The 23643-nt window shown below is 32.7% G+C and overlaps 1 protein-coding gene and 1 long non-coding RNA gene across 3 annotated transcripts in view; both read right to left on the bottom strand.

The window, feature by feature from the left end:
• LOC139526907 (very low-density lipoprotein receptor-like) overlaps positions 1 to 22921 on the bottom strand; it is a 39526-nt gene extending 16605 nt beyond the window's left edge. Inside the window, exons 1-2 of the mRNA XM_071322060.1 lie at positions 22710 to 22921; positions 22007 to 22119 (exon numbers count right to left, since the gene is read on the bottom strand). Coding sequence (XP_071178161.1) covers positions 22007 to 22119; positions 22710 to 22894 — 298 coding nt within the window. The 5' untranslated portion in view covers positions 22895 to 22921. The remainder of the gene's footprint in view (positions 1 to 22006; positions 22120 to 22709) is intronic.
• On the bottom strand, positions 9853 to 17446 carry LOC139526908 (uncharacterized). 2 transcript variants are annotated; one of them, XR_011665219.1, is made up of 5 exons: positions 16709 to 17446; positions 15006 to 15141; positions 12669 to 13067; positions 11564 to 11644; positions 9853 to 10170 (listed from the first exon to the last, which is right to left on the bottom strand). It is a non-coding gene; the product is annotated as an uncharacterized lncRNA (long non-coding RNA). The 2 variants fall into 2 exon arrangements; XR_011665218.1 differs by lacking the exon at positions 16709 to 17446 and adding an exon at positions 15807 to 15928.
• Positions 22922 to 23643: the final 722 nt, after the last annotated feature.

Raw genomic sequence — 23643 nt, 5'->3', positions numbered from 1 at the left:
CCTGATTTATATTTGACTAAATCTATCTAATTAGATATCAAATGTATAAGGCTTATAATATAATACGCCAGACGCGCGTTTCGTCTACATCAGACTTATCAGGGACGCCCAAACAACACAGTCTTGAATGTTACCTTCTACATACACAAACGACTTATTTAGCTTTTGTAACAGCATTACTTTGACGAGTTGACATTTTATCCGTGCTGCTTTTTATCCAAGCCTTTCTTTTTACTGAATCTTATGTTAACTGAAATACCACAACTGTTCACCTAAAATAGAATGTTTATATTTTTTTCGATGGCTATTATGTCGGTAACATTTTAGATAAGGAACATACTACTAATATAGGACACCTCTCTGAAAGTACAATCCAGACATATGGTGAAGACTCAAATATACCTTTATTATTTTTAGAAATGGCTTCCTTTTTTAGTAAGGATTTGAATAAACACAAATATATACAAGAAGTAATTGTAACAGGATGCTGTTACGACGTCTCCCAAACAAAGCTCCCAAAAATCCCCATTCATACGGTCCAATGTTCATTTGACTTGACTTTTTTGTCCCATACAAGAATATATATGGCTTACGAGTAGGGATCTCCACCGTTTACAAGTTTGCAAACCGAAGGGGGTGGTGGTGACCCCCCAGAGACTTTACCTACATTTCATTTGATTTGTTTTATTGTCCCCTACGAGAATATATATGGTTTAGGGGTGGGGATGTTGACCGTTTACAAGTTTTCAAACAAGAGGGGGTGGGTTGACCCCCTCGGGACTTCCCTTTTATTTCATTTCATTTGCTTTATTGTCCCCTACAAGAATATATATGGTTTAGGGGTGGGGATCTGGACCGTTCACAAGATAATAGTACATTCTCAAATTGAACGGGGTGGGGCTGACCCCCAGGAACTTCCATTTAACTTCCCAGGGACTCCTCCTATATTGCATGTGATTTGTTTTATTGTCCTATAATCATTTCTGAAGACTGCATGTATCTATCACTTACAATTTTCAAGTTATATTCATTTGAAAATTTTAGAAAATAAAATCCCATAGGGTTCTATAGTAAACCCCTCCCTCCTTTCTTCCCCCAAAATACCCCTTAATAGACCCCAATGCACAAACGAAAGATTGATTGCTCACCTAGACATATAAGTCTACCATTTTATGAAATCCTAAGTCAATCTGACAAATGGTTTTGGAAAAATGCTGCGAACAAGTTCATTTTTTAAATTGGCGGAAGAGGAAGAAGAGGAAGAAGAAGAATAATGATAAAAATAGTAAGAACTGAGCAAAAACAATAAGTCTCCAAACTTTGTTTGGGAGACTTAATAACGATGTCTTTGGGAGTGGTACTTGATATGTTTTGATCGGCTACAACAAAGTCGTGAGCGTTACTTTAAACATACACACAAGACTTATTTAGCTTGTGTAACATCATCATTTTGATGGGTTTACAATTTATCTGTGCTGTGCTTTTTTTTATGATTTCACCCCTTAGAATCAAATTAAAAAAACGTGACACAGAAGTGAATTTGATGTGACACAATGTGGAGAAGGATATGTTTACCCTTCCGGAGCACTTGAGATTACCCCCATGTTTTGGTGGGGTTCGTGTTGCTTAATATTTAGTTTAATATGTTGTGTCTTATGAACTATTATTTGTCTGTTTTTCTTTTTATTTTTAGCCACGGCGTTGTCAGTTCATTTTCGATCTATGAGTTTGACTGTCCCTTTGGTATCTTGTGTTCCTCTTTTTTCATTTTTTTTATATTGCAAATTGGTAAACAGATGTTCAAGTCTGGTAAATTGATTAGAAAGAGAAAATTCATAGTTTTAAAAAAAGAGGGCATGGTTAACTTTTCATCTCCATAAATAAAATAAAAAACGGTTGGAGTGTACATTGTATATGGAAATATGACAATATAAAAAACAGAATGAGACGATAGTAATGGTATCAAAAAATATACGACCGCTACAACCTGTCGCAAGTGAGTTTGGAAACCGATAAATCGAATAAAGCGACTGAATCATTGTGATAAACGCAAAACGTATCTTGAGTCGATACTAGTAGCTTTTCTCCTCGTGTAAGGAGCACCCACCTTGACATTTGACAGCTAATATAATTTTAATGTATTGAATTGATTTAAAGAGTATAATTTTATAGAAAACAAGCACGGTTGTATATATTTGCTTACATCCACTTCATTTTTTGGTAGATAGTTGTATCATTGGCAATCACACCTCATCTCCTTATTTTCATATTTTATAAATGATTAAGATGCGTTAGTAAGAAAGTATCGTTAATGATATGTGAACGTGCTTTTATATTTCCCGGATGATTTAGGTAGATTCCGATAATAGTTATCAAAGGTACCAGGATTATAATGTAGTACGCCAGACGCGCGTTTCGTCTACTATAAAACTGGACTTGACTAAGCAATTATCTTTGTTTATATACTATTTTCCTTGTGTAATTGAATAGGTGTGTGTTAAATTGATTTAAAAACAAAAACAATAATCAAATATTTCAAATGTTTCTTATGTGTGTACACTTAACAAGACTAAGTAATTGCAAAATATGAAAGACAAATGTGTTTTTTGTTAATCACCTGAATCTAAATTGCTTTCAAATACTTAGATATGGTCATAGTTTTAAACAACTTTAATTAACAAAACAAACTAAGAATTTGTAATTTTTAATTTTCAATCATACCACATCTACTTTCTTTAAAACTTAACAAAGACAAACAAAAAATGTAAATCAGATAAAAGGCCAGACATACAACAATCTATTAATAAACGAGACAAATTCTAATTAACATTCAGACGTAGAAAAACCATCGGCAATGTTTAAATTTGAACAGAAATACAAAATTTTGAACCCTGAATTGAACGATCAAATAAAAGTGTTATATCACCAAGAAGGTCATGTAAATAAACATGATAGATACTTAAAAATTACAATGATCTTTTAGAGTACATACAATCTAACTCTCTTTCATCTTGTAATAGTATTAAAACATTTGACCTTTCTACACTTTACACAAGTATTCCACATTCAAAACTAAAAGACAAGTTGAAAGAGTTGGTATTGCTTTGTTTTATACAAAAGAATAGCCAACGCAGATACAAGTATCTTGTCTTAGGAAGGGATAAATCCTACTTTGTAAAGGAGCACTCTGATTCAGACAATAAAATCTCTGAAACTGACATTATCAAGATTCTTGATTGACAACATATTTGTTACGTTCGGAGGACGTGTTTTTCAACTGACTATCGGCATTCCAGTGGGAACGAATTGTATCCTCTTCTTTTCGACTTGTTTCTTTATTATTATGAGGCTGACTTCGTATATAAACTTCGTAGGAAGAAATATAAGAAGTTAGCAATATACTTTAACTCTACTTTCCGCTATATAATTCAAAATTTGGTGACTATGTTCAACGCATATATCCCTTTTTTTACAACAAATAAAGTTAAGTCGGCCTCATATCTTGACTTACATCTAGAAATTGACAATGAGGGTCGGTTGAAAAAAAAACTTTACGACACAAGAGATGATTTCAGCTTTCCAATTGTGAACTCTCCATTTCTAAGTAGCAACAATCAGTAGCACTTGCATACGGTGTATATATCTGTCAATTGATACGATATTCCCATGCTTGCGTTTCCTATCATTATTTTCTTGAATGAGGGTTGTTGCTCACAACACAACAAAAGTCTAAAAGTCTGAAAAGACCAATTTTTGTCATGATTTATATTCATTTTTACTTGACATATTCTCGACATTCTGAATCTGGTCTTACAATTTCTTGACAAATTCTTGAAATTTGAATACTGTCTTGACATTTCTTGACATATTCTCGACATTCTTATTTTTTCTCAGTATGGCTTGACATATTCTGAACATTTTGATTTGTGTCTTAAATTAACTTGACAGTTCTGAGTTTTACATGTACAAATTATGACCAATATTCATTATTTAACTTTAATCTTTATTTCATTCTTATATAATATACTGTTGTTTCAAGTTACACTTCTTACAAAAAAAAAGTGGGCATGTAAAATAGTTGAAAATTTGGGTATCTAAATACTTTTACAAATGCAACTATGGCTATGAAATCTAATGTATAAAATAATTTAAATGTGGGTGTGTTGATATAAAACAATTTAAATGTGGGTTTTTAAAAAAATACAAATTTTGATTCCTAAATCTTTCAAAAAATTAAATGATTAAAACCAATCATACTTATATCATTCTACATTCATAATATGATACGGTGAATAATTATTGTACAAATTATGATGATAAATCCTTCATTTAACAGTAATGTCATCTGTTGGAATATATATAAAGTATTCACATGGACAGAATGTTCTCCATAAAATTAAGGTATTCTACACCCCAGAGTACACGCAACTGTCAAATAGAATTTTAGCTACACAAACCCCCCAAAAAAAAAAATTGTGGGGTCCAAAAGAGACACATGGTCACATTTTAAAACTGCGTACACGACATCTATTTTAGTAAAGCAAATTTGACTGGCATTTTTTTTGAATGTCAAACATCTAAATGCTGTTTGTCAGTTACTTCGACTTATATGCAAGGTGAAAACAATTAATTAAACGTTAAATAAGAATAAATGAAAATTAAACTACATGGGGGATTATTCAAATTTTTCCAACTTAGTTGCACCAAAAGGGTATCTTACTATACCAAATTAATCCTTGATTCTTCAAAGTTTAGTTTAGCCTTAATAAAAAGGATTATATAACAGCAAAAGAATGTCATAAACAGTGCAGAATAAGTCTGTACACATTTCAGGCGAAATTTTGCTGTTGAGATAGTGTCAAGACATATTTAAGACTGTCAAGAATGTGTCGAGACATATTCAGACATTATTTAGAATGTCAAGAACGTGTCAAGACATATTCAGACATTATTAAGAATGTCAAAAATATGTCAAGACAGATCGAGACAAATTTAAGCCGGTCAAGAATTTGTCGAGACTAATCAAGACTCTTATCAGATGATAAAGGAAGTGTCGAGAAATTTTAAGGCAATGTTCATACTGCTAAGACACTTGTCAAGAAAACTCAAGAACTTTAGTAGACAAATTCATACTATTTCAAGGATGTTTAGACGTATTCAGACAAATTAGGGATGTCGAGTAAAAATTAATGCATATTCAGACAAAAACTGGTCTTTTCAGACTTTTTGGCTTTTATAGTGCAAGGAATAATAAATCAAGAGTTCCAAAATGGTGAAGTTGAAATCATCACTTCGAATTAGACTATTTACCGGATTTGTTCTCACATAATCAACACGACGTGTGCCACTTGTGAAGCAGGATCTGCTTACCCTTCCGGAGCACCTGAGATCACGCCTAGATTTTGGTGGGGCTTGTGTTGTTTATTCTTTAGTTTTCTATTTTGTGTCATCTGTACTTTTGTTTGTCTGTTTGTCTTTTTCATGGCGTTGTCAGTTCTTTTTAGATTTATTAGTTGGACCGTCCCTCTTTTAAGTTTTAGGCATTTGACTTATTTGTAGGTCTTACTTTTCTGAACATTTTTGTCATTTACAATCTTTCTCTTTGATAATTATATTAAAAACAATACATAACCCAACACGGTAAAATATCAGAAAAAAAACAACAAAAATAAGTTTTTGTTATTGCCCTGACGATTACTTGACAAGATCTAAACCTGTTTAACACTTTCATCTACATGCATGTCAGTTTGTGTTCCCTCAAGAAACATTCAATTCAAGTTTCAGTTTTGAGATATTTGACCTAGTAGTTTCAGAGAAGACGATTTAAAAACAAAAGGAATCAGACTTGTACAAAAAATGTAAAAACAAGTTTAAAGGACAATAAGTTGAAGTGAAAAACTTATCAAGAGATCAATTGACTATAGTGATATGGGTCCGTGTATATCTGCGTCCATTCGTTTTTCATTTTGAAATATCATAAACGAAAAACAAAAAACGAAAGTGTTTTCATTTTTTGTTTTTGATTTTTTAAAAACCGAAATGAAAAATAAAAGTCTTTTCGTTTTTAAAGAAAATTAAAAACGAAAAATGAAAACACTTTCGTTTTTTTGTTTTTAATATTTCAAAACGAAAAACGATTGGACGCAGATATACACGGACCTGATATGTTTATTTTATTGTAGATCTCACCAAGCTGAACATTTCTTGTCATTCATACTTTCTCTCTATTTTTATGAGAAAAGCTCTGAAAGCAGTTGTTTTTAGATATCAGAAAAAACAAACATTTTTTGTCTCCTTTGTTTATTTTTTTAAGACTTGGTGGCCATGTTTGTTGATCGATCAAAACAACGCATATAGTTTAAAAACAAGTAACTTTACAAAATAATCATCAATGTTTTGAAGTATTAGGCCCAGTAGTTTAAGAGGAAACTATTTTTATATATAAGCAAACACGGTGAACAAATTGAATAAAATTGTTTAAACATATTAAAAACTCCTTAAGGGGTCATTTGACTTTTTTGGTCGCATACAACTGTTATGAAGATATTACGTAGCTGAAAAGTTTTGTTGTTTAAGGTCCTTCTGATCAGGTGCGCAAAAAGGAAAGACAAATCGAAAAACAAAATACTCACTTACAGCAGTTTCACCATGAAATGACAAGTAAACGACCCATACTGGGGTTGAAGTCATACAACTTTGCTCAGTGCTCGGAGCACAACATTCATGCTCGAAACATGAAATCTAACATTTTGATTGGTTGATTTTGGAGTATGTGTACAAAAACTGACTCTAAAGTTTTATGACTTCAAGGCCTGATGATCACAACAGATGACAAAGTAAGTTCCATGTTGTGAAGAAAGAGATGGACATGTATAGGACTATGTTGTAAGTTCTCTGGAACCGGATACATTGTTGTATCCCTAGCCGGCTTGTTTTTGGGTCCATGTTGCTCAGTTTTTATATTTCTGTGATGTGCTCTCTATACAATTGTTTGTCTGTTAATTTTTGATCAGCCATGTTTTGTTCAATTTATAACTTATACCTGAATGCTCCTTGGAGTATGTAGTTTAGAAATTGTATCCCACGATTTGATCAACCAACTTACATGGTCAGCATGGTTAAACATAGAACAAAGGGGTCAAATATATTTTATGGGTCTTTTTTCTCAAAAACCAAAGCATTTAGAGCATATCTGAGACGGCACAAAGTATTGTTTAAAAAAACAATATTATTTAGTTCGTTGTATAAAAACAGACAACTGTTTTGTTGCAATTTAAAATAAATCAATCATAAATATTTAATCTTATTTTACGACAAAAGGACTTTGAGGGAAGTAACATAAATTCAACAATTAGATTTTTTATTTTTTTAAGACTTGAAATACATTTATTGAAAATCACCTGAATATAATTTACCTTGCGTAACCCAGAGAAGTATACACAAGGGGCCCTGTGTTAACAATGATCCATGGTCTAGGGATTTAGAATTACGTTTAACACATTTCATTTTATTTATTATTAATCAACCGTACATAAGATATTGAATATACATTTTTTTTAAACATTTGAAACATAGCAGGACAATTATTTCAGAAATCATTATTCTTCAGTGATCATATGAATAAAAAGCATTCTGTGTGTTCAATCAGATTGTTCACTTTTATTAACATTTGTTAAAGTTTCGAAGTACAGGTTAAAAGGTCCACGGGAAACTTGCACTTTTCAAACATTTTAAGAATTCACAGTTGCAGTTTTTATTATCGCAAGATTCAGAACGATGTGCAAATAAATGAGAAAATAACATTTAATAAAACCGCTAGTTCTGAATTATATAGCAAGTAAATTGTGTTTCCGTAAGCAAAAAATGGAAGGCATACAAACTAAACTGGTCACTTAGTTAGCCCTTTATCCCCGAATCCTAGATTGACAATTGAGTATGCTAGAGACTACACTATTAGGAATCACCAATGATGTATTTCTATGAGTGAGACAGAGCCAACTTTTTTTACAGTTCAATTAACAAAATCGCTCGAAACAAAAAAAACAAAACAATAAAGGGGGAATAGCAATGAGAAGGTCAGTGCTGGACATGCCCAAGATATATATGTTGAAAGGGCCATGCTTACTGTACACACACTATTAATCATGTACACATGCATATGAACTGTAACATCTAACAATGTTGAACTTCGAATTTTTAGCTTCGATTCATAAACTATGACAAATAACATAAAAGGAGTTGGGATGGTATGGTCGGAGCAGATATGTAGAAAAGGGAATCGTTAAAAATTTCACAAAGTTAGTAATTATGTAAATTTCTGTAAATATAGATGTTTGCAAATGATGATAATGTATTCTAAGTTTGAAGTGAAAAGATAAAAGATAAACTCTTATTAAGCAAAATCGTTGTTTCAGGAGGTAAACGCAAAAAACAGCTTGAACAAGCGCAGTATGATTAATCTACATGCTAGCTATTTCGCTTATAACCGTTAATTGATACATGTAACCATATATTCCTTTTATAGCTGGCATCATTCTTTAAATGTAATTCATGCATGATGCAGAAACTATACCGAACGACTTTAGAAACACAACACTCATTTTGTTGATTCTCTTACAACTACTTTTCAAGCTTATCATACTTCTTTCTCTGTACAACAAATCAAAATCTGACTTATCTGTGGTTATTGAACATACCGAATTTTTTTAAGTCGCACGAATTTCTTAAAGCAAAATTTTGGACCCATGAAAGATTGTTTCATTTGTTTTGCTTTGTGAAACAGTTCTTTCAATCCTTTGCCTCACTTTAATCAGTTAAAAAATGTTGCATCTCCATATTGCCAAGACTGAGAAATAAAAAAACTGAATTAGCCCTTAAGAATACTGCAAACATGAAAACATAAACGGGCTGCAACCATACTGTATGACTTCAGAAACTCTTCTTACTGTCCTTTCGACAACGATACAAGTAGACAAGATTTGTTGCTGGCAATCAATGAACAGATCAACGTGTAGTGACAATGAAACGTCAACAGAATTTGATAACGCAACGTCATTTGCCAGAAATGTTTACGGCCATAACGTCAACTGCTAATCATATTGCCGAGTGCCATTGCGTACAGATTCATACCATAAATGTTTCCCATCAACTGATTTGCCAAAGAATCGACTGAAGAAAAACCTTTGAAGCTCTCAAGTTCCAACCGCATAATTGCCAAAACCAATTAATGGGTTGAACAAATACAAAATCAGAAGGTGTAAAATAGAACCCAAAACATGTCAGACAGAATTTGTTGACCTTTCTGACAATCATTTTGGCGTTTTAACAGGCAGTAATTGCTTTTGACGGTGACACATTCATTCTAAAATAACACAAAAATAATCTAGTGTTGCGTTTCTAAAGTCGGTCAGTATACTGTAATTAATAAACGGACTACTGGCGCTGAACAACAGACAATACAAATTGTAGAAAGAATATAGAATATTTATTACTAATAATACAACAAGTATATGTACAGAATATGTATGTGTGGATATTTGATAGGCCGCAGATAAAATGTTTTACCAGTTCCAGGGAGACAAACAAACCGAGAGCCAAAGGATTGAAAAGAGCATATCGGTGACCCTATGATCACATAAGTGTCAAAACATCTCTCCTACGTGCAAGAGTGGACTGGACGGAGAACCCCCTCTGTTTACACAGACTTCTGAAAACAACAGTCTCTCCAATTTTTTAAATGCAAACAACCTGAATTACGTGTACTGCGGAGATGACACCCCCTTCTGATACCCTCCACTAAAGAGCGGGTAGGCTAGAGATATGTACCAGAGGGGAACATTCCAAGTCCGTTTATTGTCTCCCTGAACCGCCCTCTAAAGGATCTGCGACATCCCAGATTTTGTATAACCAAAATATAATCTTTAAATTTAAAGTTAGATTCATAAACAAAAATTTAAGTCTAATTTGAACTACGCTAAAGTAATAAGTCAATTTTAAACTGATAATGTCTAATCAACGCAGACAAATTTAAAGTCAATCATGCACTGCTAATTTCTTATCAGCATTCAAAGGAATAAAAATGTCTTTTTATTAATTGATCTACACTTTTCTCCATATCTTCTCAGTAAACAAAGTCCATCGAGACATCAGCATCTGTTACACAGCGTGAAGCTGAAAAATACAACAAACTGGCACATCAGTATCGTTCAAATAAATGCATTCACTATAATAAGATATAACAGATAAGTAGTAATTAAAATATTTAAAATAGATTTATTGGGAGGCGTGGGTGGGATTTTTTGTTATAACAAAATGTTTTTATGAAGCTAAACAGATGCTATGTGAGAAAGTTATAACAGAAAGAGGCGCTCAAAAATGTAAGACAGTGTAAGTGGACACTTATGATTTATAATACAAACACATAATTCAAAAACAACATACCTAGTTGCCTCATTAAATTCAATTATCTGATAAACAATAATTGCTATTAATAAACGGACTACCGGCGCTGAAAAACAGACAATATAAATTGTAGAAAGAATATAGAATATTTATTACTAATAATACAACAAGTATATGTACAGAATATGTATGTATGGATATTTGATAGGCCGCAGATAAAATGTTTAACCAGTTCCAGGGAGACAAACAAACCGATAGCCAAAGGATTAAAAAGAGCATATCGGTGACCCTATGATAACATAAGTGTCAAAACATCCCTCTTCCGTGCAAGAGTGGACTGGACGGAGAACCCCCTCTGTTTACACAGACCTCTGAAAACAACAGTCTCTCCGATTTTTTAAATGCAAACAACCTGAATTATGTGTACTGCGGGGATGACACCTCCCTTCGATTACCAGAAGTGGAGGGGATTCCTCTTGATGACAAGAGTAAACCCTATGAATTTATTTGATACCCTCCACTAAAGAGCCGGTATGGTAGATATATGTGCCAGAGGGGGACAGTTCCAAGTCCGTTTATTGTCTCCCTGAACCGCCAAATGAATGGGGGTCTTATAAATACCCATTCACCGCCAAACATTGTCTGCGCTCATTTATCTGGTGGGAAAACCTTAGCAACACCGAGTACGAAAGTTTCAATGGCAGCCTGAATGTTATTTAGAAAAATGTCAATACCGACTTGTGATAGGTGGCAGCCGTCATGTCGAAATAAATTGTGTTCAGAGGCTTTGATAGCTAGATACCTCGAAATATATTGGCCTTCGGTCTTTATAAACGATCTCACGGCACAATTGACTCTTTTTCTAGAAATTTTTACTAACTTTGGCCTTAATGTTCAATGTCAATAGGGCAGGGCCTTGGTAAAATGTCTGACCATATTATTCTGATGTCTGGTGCAAAAACCTTTATTCTTAAAATTGAACGTTTGATGTTCTCTATTAGCTCTTTTGATTTCATAAATACTAGATCATTTGCACCTAGGTGTATGAATAAATAATTAATTTCACAATCAAAAGATGAATCAAGATCTTTCCATTTCATTCCTGATTTAGTTATCCATTTAACTTGTACTCGTAGCCTATCTAAATTAAGGTTTTACTCACCAGATCGGCTACCAGCTGTTATGCCACCCCAATGGGGAATAGAAGATCCCATTATCCAAATAGTTGACTGCAGCTCATGACCTACAAACTGAAAACTATTTAAGAAGTTTGCTATAATGTTGCTTACTTCTGTTCTATATGTACATATAAAGAAATTGAAAATTTGAAAATATTTTCACCAAGGAATCCTGATGTAACCTCAAATGCACCTGACGACCACCTTCCCCATTTTTTAATAGCTTCGTCATTAATACCACGTTTGATCGCCTCTTTGGCGGCTCCAATTCTAAATGAAATTGAGAATGGAAATGGGGAATGTGCCAAAGAGACAACAACCCGACCATAGAAAAAAACAACAGCAGAAGGTCACCAACAGGTCTTCAATGTAGCGAGAAATTCCCGCACCCGGAGGCGTCCTTCCGCTGGCCCCTAAACAAATATATACTAGTTCAGTGATTATGAACGCCATACTAATTTTCAAATTGTACACAAGAAACTAAAATTAAAATAATACAAGACTAACAAAGGCCAGAGGATCCTGACTTGGGACAGGCGCAAAAATGCGGCAGGGTTAAACATGTTTGTGAGATCTCAACCCTCCCCTATACCTCTAGCCAATGTAGAAAAGTAAACGCATAACAATACGTTTTCAAAAGGTTAGGGTTTGGAATGTTACAAAAATTAACCGACTTTCTTAGCATAGCTGACAGTTGATAACGTGTTAGCGGTGTCCGTCAAAATGCATAAATAAATGATTACAGCCTGAAACCGCAGGACGTGCAACTAAATATTTCTTCAAGGTTAACACAGGGCAAATGCTTGCGTTATCTCTGTGTTTAGTGATCACAACGAACGTTGAATAACCTCTCTGATCCGTTTTACTATTCTTAATGTTAATTTTTTATTGACAATCTGACACGACCACATCCGACAATTGCAGTGCCTCGGTAATAGAATCAGATTTATTTTTTGTCGTAAATTTACTTAGACGTAACATAGCGAAAAATGCCAAAATAAATGAAGATTTAAATAATAAAGATTTATAAGTAGATGAACAAATACTAAGAAGAGCGTCTGTAATCTGTCGTAATAATGGTATTGTTACCTGTGCCCTATTGTCTCTCTGTGGGTGATTTCTGTGTAAACCTTCAAGCATTTTTGATACCACAAAATTCGTAGAAGTATCCTCTAAATTACGTTCCTTGTGACAAAAAGAAATGCCACTTATATATAATCGAACTGTAGTTGGAAAACAATGCTTCAATGATAAATAAGCGATGAATTGTACTAACTGTTCAACAGGAATGGCCATACTTTATCCAGTGTATATAGAAGTTGGAATGGATCAAGAACAGATCTCGCTCTTGAATAGCTTTTCCATGTATTTCCGGCTAACGAATCGGAAAAAAGTCTAGCTGATTCCTCTGTTATAGAATCCATACTTGGTTCGGAATTGGAGTTGGTGTCAGAGATGCATTGGTGCTAGGTTCTGGAATCGGGACCACTGGCAACGAGAAAAAGCATCAGCTATAGTATTGACTTTTCCTGGGAACGTGATCTGCTTTAATCAATATGTTATGATGTAATGTTTTAAGAACTAAACGTCAGACTAAAATCATGACATCCGATGATTTTGATGATTTCTTATTAATAATGTGCACTGATTCCTCGTTGTCAATATGAAACAACAACTTTTTATTTCTAAGTTCAGACCCCCACAAAATGATCGCTACCATGACTGGAAATAGTTCTAAAAATGTAGTGTTAGACAATAAACCGCGCTTATGCCACGTTCTCGGCCATAACTCTTGAGCCCATCTACCCTTAAAATATGTAAAATTCGAGCGAATCGTTAGAGGTCCATAATCTATCTGGCATAATAGTAAGACCGTTAAAATTATTCAAAAATGATTTTCACATCAAAAGATCAGCTTTTATGTTCGAAGTTATTTTTATTCTATAATGTGGTTTATTTAGACCAATTGTTGAATCAATCAATCTTCTGCAAAAAGCTCTCCAAGGCGCGACAACACGACATGCAAAGTTTAGTGAACCCAAAAGGGATTGCATTTCTCTTAGCGTGACCTTCTTGCATTTTAAACAAAGGAAATTTTTTGAAGCAATTCGCAATTCGTCAAGCTTATCTAAAGGTAAGCGGAGAGTCATGTCTGAAGTGTCAATTTCTACACCCAAGAATGTAAGCCGAGTCGTGGGAGAGATTTTTTTCTCTTCCGCTAAAGGAATTCCCAGATCATTGCAAATAGCCTTGCACGTATGAAGCAGGTCAGCACATTGACTGGTTCAACCCCTTCCCAAAAATAGAATGTCGTCATGATAGTGTACAATGGCGCCCTCAGATTTTCTTACAGAAACCGCCCAGTGTAGAAATGACGCAAACTTGTCAAAAAAAGCACAGCTAATTGAGGCCCCAAAAGGGAGGGTTTTATCAAAATAAAATTCCTGATTAATTTTGAAACCAACAAGATCAAAATCAATTTGCGAGATAGGGAGTAATCTAAATACTGAGCGGACATCGGACTTGCTGGCTAATGTCATATTTCCGTATAATTTTATAACATCGACAGCGTTACAAAATTTGAGAAGACAACTGAACATTTCTTTGGATCAATAAAATCATTGACGGATGAATTTTCGGGATACGATAAGTGGTGAATAACTCTAAACTGACCGTTGTTTCCCTTTGGAACTAATCTTAATGGCGAGATTGGTGAAGTAGGAATAGGCCTAAACTTAAAGAGACCAGCAACACACCCTGCGTCTAATTCTTTCTTAATTTTTTGAAGAAGTATATATGGTCTCTCAATAGCACTTTTTAAGTTTTTGGAATCTGTAATTAAACGAGGTCCTGAGTAATGTAAAGAAAAACCAAATTTGAAACCGGACAATAAATACGAGGCCATTTCTAAAAGGGGATAATCATGTATTAAATATATTTCTTAATTTTCAGCCTTAACTGGGGAAAAACCAAGTGAAAATGTGTCTCTCTATTTTGCCATTTTAATGTCTCTTACAAAAGTAATTATAAGCTGGGTGTAGACCTCTGCATGCTGAGCATCCATGTTTGAATCTGCAGGGGTTAAAATTACACCGCTTCACTTTTGTGTTGAATGCGTTGCATGTTCTAGGTGGCTGAGCATTTTGATGGCCTGATGACTGACGAAAGGAATGAACAGACCCACTTTGAGAACTGAAACCTACTTTACTTTCATTACTTTGACCTTGATCTCTCATAGCTTTTGTTATATAAAATGACCATAAGTCTTGGTTTATGACAGCCCAATATGACTGAGGTCTTTGTGCTTTGCGGAGTCTGAATTGCTCATCTAGTGTTGCGTTTCTAAAGTCGGTCAGTATATTGTAATTAACTTAGTATTTCAGTGATTTGTCTATTGAAAAAAATATGTTTGTTGAATATACATACAAAATGAAGAAAGGTTGTTTTACTGGTTTAGCGGATTGACAAACCGGTCCGTTCGTAGCTGTAATCGTCCAGGTGAATGCCACTACATCTAGTCATACTGTTCTGATCGTAACACCTATCATGTGCCATACAACAACTACAAAGTATTGATATTATTTGTTAAGTGTGTAATGGGTAAATTTTGTGACTTACTAAATAGTTACACAGAAAACACAAACAAATAAGGTAAAGTACAAATGATTCAAAAGGGTATTCGTGTTTGCTGCACTAGTGACGCCCGATCTATCCTTAAGAAATACAAATCTTCATTACGAGTTTCAGTTATCCTAGAAATATGAGGATAGAAATTTGTCATTATTCTATATATGTATCTGTGATTCTGTGTGAAAATATATTTACCACATTCATTTTATAGTTAGAATAATGGGAATTGCGACCATTTATTGAAACAAGCCTTCATTCAACCTCATGCCATTCTGAAAATACTTACTACATGAACTTACAATTTTTTTGAAAACTCGAGACAGCTGGGTTTAGATATTATGTTTGAAATTCACACGGTAAATGTTATTTATACGAAATAAACAGGACAGTTCTGCCTCCGAAATGGTTAACTTTTTGGAATTTTGGGTCCTCAATGCTCTTCAACTTTGTCTTTTTGTCTTTTTTAACTATTTTGGTATGAGCGTCACTGATGAGTCTTGTGTAGACGAAACGCGCGTCTGGCATATAAAATTATATTCGTGGTACTTTTGATAACTATTATCCTTTTTACAAAACACAATTAGCATATTATATTACCGTTTGTGTAGCCGATCAGGCACAAGTGGTCTATAGTTTTTGCCTGAGATCAAGAACATCTCAAATAATTGTATTCGTCCTTGTTGACACTTTATAACTATTTAAAACAAAAATGTGATTCATCATTATATAAATAACACATAGCTGAGAGGGTGATAGAGCAGATTGGTACCCCGAGAAAACATTGTCAACCGCGGCGAAGCCAAGGTTGACAATGCTTTTTCAAGGGGTACCAATCTGCTCTATCACCCTCTCAGCTATGTGTTATTTAATTTATTATACTGAACGTCCTACCATTTTTGTCTTTTACAGATTAATTTTATTTCAAAAGGATTTTCTATGACGTCACGTACATAACAACGTTACGAGTGTTAGAAATAAACAACAAGATGGTTTATTTTTTTTCATTTTGACAGTTAAATAATAAAATTTGATCCAGAACGTAAAACTTAAGCATTGACTTTGTATTCATCTACTTGATGTAAATTCAATCCATTGTCCTTTAAATTGTCGATTTTTGATTGGTTTAGACGAGAGGGTAACATTCAAAAAAATTGTCACCCTCTCAGCTATGTGATAGAGTAAAATGACACCCTCGTATTAGCCAATCAAAATATGGCATTTTAACGTGAAGTATAATAATACTTATTACTAGAAGCTTAACAATTGTTGACGTCGTTGCCGTTGCCAAAAAAGCAATCCCTATGTCTAGCTTTCCGTGAATTTCGTCAGAGGCGAGACAATGATAAAACATAAAACATTAAAAAAAAACGGGACATATTTATGTATTTTGAACATACACCTACTTTTGGAGTACCCAAACTTACGAACACAATCTGAAATTTAAGGAATTCGACAAAACATGCCTCATTGATATCACATCGTATTATGACTTAACTAACCTGATTCTTTTATAGCTGTAATACGAGTTGTATTGAAACATATTTTGGAATGCGAACAGCAACAATAGTATACACTAGAAAATAAAAAAATGAATACACATTTAAAAATAAAAAATCCTTTTATTGCCTTTTTAGTCCTTAAATAACGTTATTGTCTAATGGACATAAGTTTATGGTTTAATTCAATTTATATTATTAATTTACATTTCGTATGTTATTTTCCTTTCAATATGTTATATGCACAAATTCAAAAAATTAAATGATGATCTCGCTTCTTATCGTTTTCTCCTTATAAATACCAACAACTAAAAGTGTGTACACATGTAATACAAACTCCCCACGAGACGGACCCAATGTACGAAATTAATATTTAAATTAAAATCAAAATAAAATAGTGACCATTTTCAAATTAGATAATATGAACACTTTGTTTTTATTTTGTATGATCAGAAATGGAGTTTCTAAGGTTAAGAATAATTAAACAATGTAATTGTGTTGGATATTTTGTCTAATTTACGTCAACTACACGCCATTTTCTTATTTTTCTTCCATGGAGATGAAGAAAAAAATGTACTCATTTACGCCACATCTTTTCCCTGGAAGTATACACAAATATTTATCAACATATAATGTTAATCCGTTATTCTCTAGATAACTTGATGTTGTCATTTAAAAAAAAAATGCATGTTGATCAATAAATAAGGTACGTTTTAAACATATTTTCACGTTTAAATAGTTCATTGCTTATCAATTGTTTCAACATAATTTTGTCCACAAACAGTAAAATATGCAAGAACATAAAAAAAAAAAAAATATTTGCTTAATATATTCATTAAACATTTTACAATAAATCACAGGTTTGATGACGTAAAGTCAATGCATTGCATTTAAAAAATATTTCAACCAATTGAAGAAAAACTCATTTGTTCACAATTATCATATTCAGTTAATAGTAAAGCTATCACATTCTTCTCCAATATAAACATATATCACTGCAATAAGCAAGGCATGATGCCAGACATACGAACAGCTAGCAAGCGGCAGCTAATAATACCTTGAAATACATAGTTTAATGCGTTTACTATTATGATAATATCCATTATAAGTAATTATACGTTAAAATATGATTTCTGGCTACTACATGAATGAATGATTGAATGAATGAATGAATGAATACATAGTTTATCAGAGTGCAACCTGAATATATACAATACAATTTACATTGAGTATTGACATAGTGATTCAGCCAGCCAAATAGGCTTATGATGCACTATATCTACTTCACTAATCTGATTACATAAAATGAGAACATGAATATCAATTTAAAGACACAATATAAAAAATATATGACCGTTTCCTTTAATATAACGTGACGGTACCCAAATTGCACCTTTTTGACAGTTTTTTCACCTACGTTTATTTTTATGAAGACAAAAAATGTCCATTCTGTGTTTATTTTGTAGCCGTATCGTTCTTTGTTATATATGTACACCAATTTGATTTTAATCCATATTGAGTCATAGTAAAACGGGTTTGAATCGATCTCTAAACTATCCATGATTCCGTAATGAAGAGTACTCAAATTTCATCCATGCTTAAATTCACATCATTAAAAATCAAATAAAAGATGCTTTGTTTTATTTTTTCAAAATATTTGGAACAATTTGACGACAGAACAAGGTCACAATTCATTTTTTTTATAAATGGATGTTTGTGACAAATTGTTTTTGTTCATTTTTAAAGATGACTTTCTGAATGTCGCATGGCGGCGTTTTCGTACTTTTTTTTATTTCCAGTGAAAGCTTTATCAGTTGGTATAAATTGTAATCATTTGTGTATCTTTGAATATATTTACCTATGTTGTAAGACGTGTGTATTGTCAAATAATTCAAATACAAAAAGTTTAGTCTCAAAGAAAACTTTTAAGAACTTCTCAGTTATTTATGTTTAATCGGTGCAATTTGGGTACCATCCCGATAGTTATTGTCTTAGTTAAAGGCTACTGCTAATTCGTTTTGTTATTTGTTAATTGTATCAAATGAAAATATAATTGCTTATTATGACACTTGATTTTAATTTATCACTGTAGTGTAAAATACATTTTATTTTTCATCTTATATTTGATAATCGTAGTCTTACCGTCCTCCTTGTATAACAGAAAACCGTCAATTTGTTCTTTGTCTGTGTAAACAACTGTTGGGTTTTGTTGTAAAGATTTGTTTATTTTTATAATTTTGCTGTTGTTTGTGTAGAAGATAAAATCTCCATCAATATTAATGTCGAAGTTCTGATTCTTTGCATTTGTGCTAACTATCGTTATGTCATCAGATCCATTTAACCAAGCAGATCGTAAATCACCCGTCTGATATTCCATCCAATACAGTGAAATGCAGTGAAGTTTAGCACTTGATAGTGCATTGATAACATTCTGGCGTGTCATAAACAAACAACTTGTAACGTCTCATTTCATTGGCCGAAAGATTCAAATACAAAAACAATGTAGTCAGTGTGCACGTGAATTGACACAGGTGACCGACAATGGAATGTACTATGTTACTACGAACGTAAAAATGAGGATTTGTTTAATTTACAAACCTTTAGTCAAAAGAATTAAATAAATCTTTTGTTAACTTCAAATAGTGGGGTCGAAATATTATACTGATATTTTGTATTCAGTAAATATTCTAAGTTCTTTATGCATGCAGCAACTCAATTATCGTGTACCGCATAATGGGAAATATAAGGATAAAATAAAATGCATGTGCCGCTTTTATACAAATGAATATATGAACCACTTTTAATTTCTTTCATACTGACGATAGGTTATAATCCTAACAATGTCGTAGTCACTTATGCTGTGGATTCATTTATTTTCGTGGTAACCAATTTTCGTGGATTTTTGAAAAGTTTAACTTACATGTTCGTGGATATTTAGATTCGTGGTTTTGCTTAAGTCTGCATACAAGCCTATTTGAAATTTGTGATTCGTTGAAGATTTATTTTCGTGGTTCTTCTGTGCCAACGAAATCAAGGAAAATTGGTATCCCACGAATAATAATGAATCCACAGTAATAAGTATCTCATAATACTGATCCATTACAATAATTAATGATGGGTTGCACTGACATTCCTCTTTTATTATTTTCATGCTATAAAACATACACACAGTAGCTAAGCGTACCATAAACGGAGGAAATTGTCCCCCAAAATGGAAACAAAATAACTTTAATCGTATCATTTGTGCACCTGAATGAACTCAGTGAAGGCATGTTGTTGTAATAAATTGAAAAGTTACATCGGCGAAGATTATTCAGTTCGTTTGCATGTGTTGAACAAAATAATAATTTAATACTTGTGAGAAATGTCGTAGTTTAAAAGGAACAATTCTCGTTTGAATTATTTTACATTGTCATTTCGGGGCCTTTTATGACTGACTTTGCGGTATGGGCTTTGCTCATTATTGAAAGCCGTACGGTGATCTATTATAGTTGTTAATTTCTGTGTTATTTTGTTCTTTTGTGGAGAGTTGTCTCATTGGCAATCATACCACATCTTCTTTTATATATGTATTTATAGTATACAAGGTATTATCCCGCAGTTAAGATGTGTCCACTTTTTAAGAAAACATCTGTAAAAAACGGACACCCACCGCAAAGAAGGGGTCAGAAGGGCAATCATACCACATCTTCTTTTTTAAATATAAATGTACTGTTTTCGATTTTAAATGGATGAACATTTATTTTTTAATTTTATACTGTAAGAATAGAGCTGCATACCATTGTTGAACTATTCGCTAAAGTACATGTAGTATGTATTCGTATTTAAAATGAAATACAAAACGAAACATGTATGATAAACTGATAAACAAAATATCAAGAAATTAAGGATGACTAAATGCATGTACAAGAAGAAACTCACCTTTTTATCAAAACATTTTATGAATAAACACTTTTTTTAAAAAACTGATTGTTTCTATTTACATGTACATATTTACAATTATTATATACAATTTACGTTCGTTTTTCAACCGAGAATAGCAAAACCTCATGAAGTATATCGTTGGAGTTTATAAACTACATTTAATTCCCCTGTGCCATGGTTTGCCATCTGCGTTTTTTTTTTTAACAAAGCATGGTTGGTTACATATTATGAATTTACTTACAATTTCGGAATTTTTTTCTCAAGTAAACGGAATCAGTATCCTATGTCGAATACCTAAAACTTGTCAAAGAATGCTAATTCATCGAGTCCATTGAGTGAAAGAAAAGGCAGGATGAGCAACTTGTGGGGGTGGGGGGGGGAATATGTGGATTGAGTTTTTTTTTAGTTTTTCATTGAACTTTTGATGTCGTCCCTTGATCCAGAGGACAAATTTGAATTAAATATTTCGATGTGAAAACTGTTAAGATTTTAAAGTTTAAAATTTTACTATCAATTGCAGAAAATTATAAAACCAATGAATTTCACATGCACATTTATAAAAGCTAGAATTGTGATTGCTTAATCAAGAACACAATCATGTACGCAAATACGACGATGGAAGCTTTAAACGACCTTGACCAGCTACGTGAATATTGATCAGTCCAGTCAACGTTATAGTACGTGACTGTGTTCTATTTTCGCAGGTGTGAGGTCGAAGGTTTGAATTGACCAATGAAAACGATCGTTCCTTAAAGAGTTTATCTAATAAAGTTTGTTTGACTGATTACGTCGCAATACCTTTCGCTAAGCTTTACCGCATATGAGTATAAATACGCTCAAAATCTATGTCTAAAAATGTTATAATAATTAAATAACAAACTTTAATTCAAGTGATACATGTCTTGATTCTCTGCATATCTGCATGAATACGTTTATTGTTGAAATAAAGGAATAATTATAACAAATTATCATGATTGCAAATGAGACGTCTATCCGACAAAGACCAACTGATGAGGACGATGTAATGATGTTATTACATGTTTATTTATTGAATATATTATTGATACCAGTTGAGGTTCGTGTTGTTTATTCTTTAGTTTTCTATGTTGTGTCGTGTGTACTATTGTTTTTCTGTTTGTCTTTTTCATTTTTAGCCATGGCGTTGTCAGTTTGTTTTAGATTTATGAGTTTGACTGTCCCTTTGGTATCTTTCGTCCCTCTTTTGAAACATCAGGACTGTAGTGCACAGTTGACTGTGTGGTAATATTTGATATAAATGTATAATTGCGATCAACTCATTCCATAAAAAACACGATCTATTATATACAACGTACATGTGTAGTAAAACGTTAATCTTTTTTTTTTACATTTACATACCTATACCATACACATATGACGGGAGGTTCTCAATTATTACTCTTTTGTCCATTCCATCAAAGTTTGTTCTGAATATTTTGCTAGGTAGACTTTGTTGACCATAGTAAAGCCATCTAATAGTACAAACAAAAAATGTCAAATAGGAAAAATCCAATATTTTGTGTGACATTGATATTTAAGTCCGTATAAAATATACACATTTACTTTCATGTATATACTGAAACTCTAATATGCATCTTAATATTTATGATCTAATCATTGTCAATTCGGTGGGAATTTTTTTGTCCCAATCTCATTGGCAATCATATTGCATCTCCTTTGTATTGGTGTGCACTAGTTAAAGTGTTGTTTTCAATGTATTTGTACAAAATTCACCAACAACACAATATGCTTAACTGATGTGTTATTTTTTACATTTCAGAATATTTCTTCCCTGTTCGCATGTGACTCTTTCATATCTGTTTGACAGAGTTTTGGATATCAACGTCGATGTCGGATTCAATTATTATGTTTATCATTGTTTATTGCATATCTCGTACACTGGTATTTTATTTAACATCAATTTCCTGTTCACATGATTGTTATAAATAGTTGTTTTCAAATGGTAAAAGTAATTTGACATGCAATTTTTAAACTACGTCTATAGTCTGTCTTTTACAATAAGGCATTGGAAATATCTAAAATAAAAATCAATACAACACACCTATTTTTCTTGTCTAGTGTAAGTGAAGTAGGTCTATCACCAATCAAAAGAAATGTTACATTAGATCCATCCATATTGCATCTCTGTATCCTTCCAGAAGACAATTCCGTCCAGTATAAATGATTGTTCACCGAGTCAAATGCTATACCAAACGGATAGCTTGTAGAGACAACATTTTCGAACATTACTGTGTGATTAATTGGATAAGAAAACCTAAAATTGCAAATACCAACACTTTGAAAAGGTAATTGATAACCTATATAATGATTACCGCAGGTTTTTTTTCATAATTCTCTCAAATTTGAATTATTTGTCAGACTCATACAGCTTCTGTTTGTGTTCTTGGAATATTGAAAAAAAAAATTAACGGCATTCCTCGTATTTGACTCTTATTATCTAAAGATGTTGATTTTAATAAAATATATTTCATCTGGGTGATTTACCCCTGCAATAAAGATAACGAACACATTTGTTCAATTGATTACAGCGGTATAACAGCTTAACACCTGCACCCACAATTGGCGCAGCAATGCCATCAATAGTGAAAAATTTTGTTCATAAAAGTGCAGATAAATAAATAAATGAATAAATAAATGAATAAATAAATAAATAATAAATAAATAAATAAAGACATAAATAAATAAATAAAAATAAATAAATAAATGTATAAATAAATAATTAATTTTTTTTGATTCGAGCATCATAGATGAGTATGTTTAAGATGAAACGCGCATGTTGCCCTCATAATACTAATCCTAATAATACTAATCCTGGTATCTATGAAAAGCTTATTGGTAGATGTAACAATTTCAATGATTTTTTTGATATCTGTGTTTCATATATTAACAAATAAGTATTTGCAACAATATATAAAAACACAACGTATACCTAACTCGGCATCGTATATGATTCTTCTAACACAGTCACAACAATT

This window comes from Mytilus edulis, chromosome 6 (assembly GCF_963676685.1).
Source record: "Mytilus edulis chromosome 6, xbMytEdul2.2, whole genome shotgun sequence".
NCBI lineage: Eukaryota > Metazoa > Mollusca > Bivalvia > Mytilida > Mytilidae > Mytilus > Mytilus edulis.
The sequence above is the reverse complement of the archived record's forward strand: the minus strand, read 5'-3'. Positions and strand labels throughout refer to the sequence as shown.